Consider the following 5,000-nt stretch of genomic DNA (forward strand, 5'->3'; position numbering starts at 1 on the left):
GCACCACCAAAACATGGGACCTTTTTTGAGTATGATAAAAGTTTAAATGCAGTATAACCATGTATCCTACTGTATTTTGGCTCACTTATCCTTATCTTATGAATACTGTTATATTCTTCAATTCATGCTAGGCAACTTGTCACCCGATGCATCCTGACCCATGTTTTCAATTATGAATAGTTGGTTATAATGTATACAAAAATTTATTAAAATGTATTATGTGTAGTATCATTAATTAAACCTGTAGAGGTCTCTGCTGTACTGATTATTTAAAGGGATGTGCCTTAATTAGTGTAAGTCTTTGACTAAATTGTGGAGTCCGCAATGACTTAATGATTGGAAGTGACATTTAATTTACTGAAGTGCCCTCTAATAACCGATTATGGTGGGAAATTCCTTAGAGAGAGCACCTGGGAGGAGCAGCACAGTATGTGGACAGTGTGGTCATAACTGAGAGGGTGAGTCCTGAGAAGCTTTTTCTATGTTGAAGCCTTGACCTGCATCTATCCAACAAAATGTTGCCATTGTAGGACCATGATGACAGATGTTTTACCCAGGATAAAAAAAAAAAAACAGAGCAAGCCCTTTTTTCTGTACACAGGGCTCATTATACAAAACGTGTCAACAGTGGAGGAGCAATCGATCCAGCAGAGATAATTTTTCCTAAAGTAAACATGCAAGAGGCAGAGGCTGTTTGGGCTACAATCAAAGACCTTTTTCCTACGGACGCCAGTCCAGTAGGTGGCAGACTATGGAATTTGTAGCCATCTGGGAAAAGATAACAAAGAGACTTCAAACAATTTAAAGAGGTTACTACATCAAATTTATAGCCAAACCACCAAACAAATACATTTTTACTCCCAAGTCAGTCTTCAAAGACAAGCTTCCTCAAAATTCATTCAGAAGTTTAAAGACAAGAGGGTACTTGTTCCTGTTCCTCCAGTGGAAAGGTATCTAGGGGTTTATTCCTCTGTTTTTTTTTGTTAATATTTATATTCCCAAACATAACAGGAAAAATCGAAATTATAGACCTGAGATTTCAAAATAAGTTTATAGTAAAGAAGTGATTCAAGATGGAAACAGTCCAGTCATCAGTGGCATAAATTACTCCGGGAGACTTCATGATTACTCTAGATTTACAAAATGCCTACTTTCATGTGCCAATAAGACCTCATTATCAAAGGTATTTGAGAATTGCAGTAGAAAGATCAGAGCAATCAGTTGAGCACTCCCATTGGGCCTTTCAGGTGCTCTCAATGGGTGGTTTCTATCTCAATTTTCAAAAATGGGCCGATTTTTCCACCAAAACAAGCAAAGATAACTACAGATGTAAGCAAGTGGGGCTGGACAGTCCATCTAGACAGCTGCTACAGACAAGGCTGTTGGGGTCTAATGTCTCTCAAGCAAATGTTCTGGAGTCAATCCTTGCCTTCATGGATTCCATTGGTGGTCTAAAGTAAAGATCCAAACAGGCAACATCACAATCCTGTATTATCTAAATAATCAGGGTGGCTCAGGGAGTCATACTCTTTTGGATTTGTCACTAAAGATCTGGAAAGCCAAAAAAAGCTCAGAATTACGGAAAGGCCATCTCCCATAGACTCCATTTTATCCAAATAATTCATTTAAAAAAGGATTTCCTTTTTCTCTGTAATAATAAAATCTTACTTTGTACTTGATCCAAACTAAGATCTAGTTTAAATAATGTTTACATGAATTTCTCATAGACGCTTGAAGATCCAGATTACAGTAAGATTCATTATACGGAAAGCCCCAGGTCCCGAGCATTCTGGATAATAGGTCCCATACCTGTAGCAGATTTTTTGAAGTCAGCGAGTGATACAGACAACAAAAACTTACTATGTTATTGTGAATATGTATGTTTTCCCCACATATCTCTAAAGAGGATAAATTCACAAGTCTTTTTTTAGTTTACTGAATGTCCTTAAAGGAACAGCAACATCAAAAAATTAAAGTTATTAACATTTATTATATTGTTGCTCTGCACTGGTAAAAGCTTTGTTTTTCCTTCAGAAAGACTACTATAGTTTTAAATAAACAAGCTACTGTATAGCCATGGGTGCAGCCATTCAAGCTGGAAAAAAAGGAGAAAAGGCACTTGTTTCATCGCATATAACAGATAATCTCTGTCCAATACAATGGTGTTTTTTCTATCTATGTGTTATGGATCCTGTGCTTCAATGCCTGCCCCATTGCTACACAGCAGCTTGTCTATATAAACTATAGTCGTCTTTCTGAAGCAAAAACAACATACCGGTGCAGGGCAGCAGTACATTATATTTTAATAACTTTGAAATACACTTTGTTTTTGGTGTTACTGTTCCTTTAACCACTGAGCCTTTCTTTGAACACCTGAACAATATTGGGGCTTACAGAGCTGACCAGCATAAAGTGCCATCCTCACAATCCGCATACAGGGTTTGTTCCACAATACTAACCGTTCTGTAGAACAGTACACCCACTGTCCACAGACCACTTATGTCTTGATAGCAAATCATTTTACCATTTACTGACAAATATGTAAATTGTTCAAGTTCAGCAGTACCTTTTTAATATTGATGCAGAAATGTGTCTTTGTTTTGATAACAACTTTGCCTGTCCTTGTGTTTCAGTAGCAGACTGACAGTATCCGTTAAATATAAATTTGCAGCATTGTTATTAGTTATATAAAATATTTAATTATCCAGGCCCATTTTACCTACCAACTGTAAGATTTCAAATAAAGAAAAAAAAGTACAGTTCTGTAACTGTATCCCTGCCTGCTGTGGGTGTGCAGCCTGTGCTTTTAAATTGCAGATGATTGCAGCCACCTAAATCCATATTAACTTCTGTGCTGTGCACAGAGTGACTTCACAACGATGTGCACACATGAACGATCATACGATGACATCACAGGATGCGGCTCTCTACTCTGGGCATGAAAAGGAACGTATTATTATGCATGTGTATAAAATACAGGCGCCCAGGTCAGGTCGGCTACATGAGGTTGCCAATGCTTTTATTAATATAAATAATACAGTTTCATTACACATATACAAGAGTTGTGCTGCCTGTCTTCTGCTTTGGTTTTTTTTTGTTGTGGGACAGGAAAGGGACAATAGAGGCCAGAGGGGGGGCTGGGAAATAATGGTTGGTTGAGTTCTCCTTTAAAGTTGAAGTTCTCCTTTCAAATCTTTTGTAATTTAAGCAGCTTTATCCTGGGCATGTTTGCACTCAGCTGTTATGCAGTGTTTTCCCCCAGGTGGTGCCAGGTGGGTTCCTGACGATTTGTGGATGTTTGGTAACATATAAATGAAAGGTATCCACCCAGTCTGCTTGATAGCCAATGCTGACCGATGTATCTAATTTTGCCTTTTAGATGGATTTAATATATAAATATTTAGTTTTATAATCACTGTTTCTGAGAACTGCTGCACATCTGTGTTGCATGAGTTGACCAAACTGATTCATGATCCCTGGTACGCAATAAATAGGCCCATCACCATAGTAAAAATCCCCATATCGATGTGCTTGCTCCACCATGCTACACTGTCTTCATAGTGTACTGTGGCTTGAATTCAGTGGGCGTCTTATGACACTGTCTGCAGCCCCTAGACCCAAATGTTATGCCACATCTCATTAGGCTAATCAATGTGTTCTTTGGCAAATTGTCCCCCCTTTGCAGGGGCTTCTTGCCTATAGCTTGGCTTCACATAGGCATCTTCTGTAACATTACTCACAGGTAACTTTAGACCTTCTTTGATCTTCCTGGAGCTGATCATTGGCTGAGTCTTTGCCTTTTTGGCTGTTCTTCTATCCATTCAAATGGTAGTTTTCCGTTCCCCCCCCCCCATATTTCAGGTTTTGGTTGCCATTTTAAAGCATCTAAGGTCATTTTAGCGTAGCAGTCTATCATTTTATGCACTTCTTTGTATGTTTTCCCCTCTCCAACCAACTTTTTTTTTTTCTGAACAGTGTCTGGAATGACCGATTTTACTTAGATTTTCAGAGAGAAAAGCACTACAACCAGCTTGCACAACATTTTATGCCTTCCTTCCTTATATAAGGGCTGTAATTGACACTATGTCAGCACTGTGTCCAGATTGATAACTGAAATTTAAAACTTAACACTAAAAATGTTGGTAACTGAAGGCAACAGCTGCATGTTCTTTTTCTGTACTTAGACCCTGGTAAGTACAATGACTTTTGAGCATGTGGTCTAAAATCTTTCTATAGGCACAATTCTGTGGCGCGTCTCATAATGAGGGTAAGGGAAAATGGAGAGAAGCCAACGCGCTCCCTTTCGGTGCACTGCATTGGCCTGTGTGCAGATACACAGAGCCGAGTTCAGTGAGATTAATGTTTTTGAAGGTATCTGATATAAAAAGATTCAGATAGACAGAAGATAGGGCTGAAATCCACCGTCTGATCTCGGCCCCTGACTGCTAGCCTAATCTATCTTTGGCACAAACAGGCTCGGCAGATTTTGGCTTCAATGTTCTTGTTTCTTCACGAATTCTGGTGAGTGTGTTTATGCTGGGCCCAACACTAGGCTTCTGGACGCGAACAGGCAATATTCCACTAGCGGTCAGGAGCTGTAATCAGCCTGTGGTTTTCAGCAGGCTGATTTCTGTCAAATCTGGCCCTAGCTTCAGCATCTGGCCACAAAGGCAGATCAGCATCGAAGAAGAAGCGATATGTCGCCTGGTGACTAATCTCCCCGAATCTGCCCGTGTGGCCAGATCCTAAGTGTTTATAGCATATAACTAAAACACAAATATCTGCAAGGGCCTCATATGCTTGTTTATTTCTGGATGACTCTAATTGTTAAATTATGGTAATGATTTTGAATGTATTTCTGCTAACTTTAATTTAGCACTATTGATCATTCTCTTAAGTCATGTTTGATTTTTGACATTAAGACTGCTAAAATTATTCAGTTGCTTTTTGTTTCTTTCTTGCTTCAGGTTGGTAAAGAAACTGTTCAGACCACTGAGGAT

At 39.0% G+C, this 5,000-nt stretch overlaps 1 protein-coding gene across 2 annotated transcripts in view; it reads left to right on the plus strand.

Annotated features, from left to right (window-relative positions):
- vcl.S (vinculin S homeolog) overlaps positions 1-5,000 on the plus strand; it is a 112,134-nt gene that overhangs the window by 11,308 nt on the left and 95,826 nt on the right. For both annotated transcript variants that reach the window (XM_018239445.2, XM_018239443.2), the window contains exon 2: positions 4,968-5,000. This exon is cut by the window's right edge and continues 38 nt beyond it. In XM_018239445.2, the coding sequence (XP_018094934.1) occupies positions 4,968-5,000 (33 nt within the window). The remainder of the gene's footprint in view (positions 1-4,967) is intronic.

Source organism: Xenopus laevis, chromosome 7S (genome assembly GCF_017654675.1).
Source record: "Xenopus laevis strain J_2021 chromosome 7S, Xenopus_laevis_v10.1, whole genome shotgun sequence".
Classification (NCBI taxonomy): Eukaryota; Metazoa; Chordata; class Amphibia; order Anura; family Pipidae; genus Xenopus; species Xenopus laevis.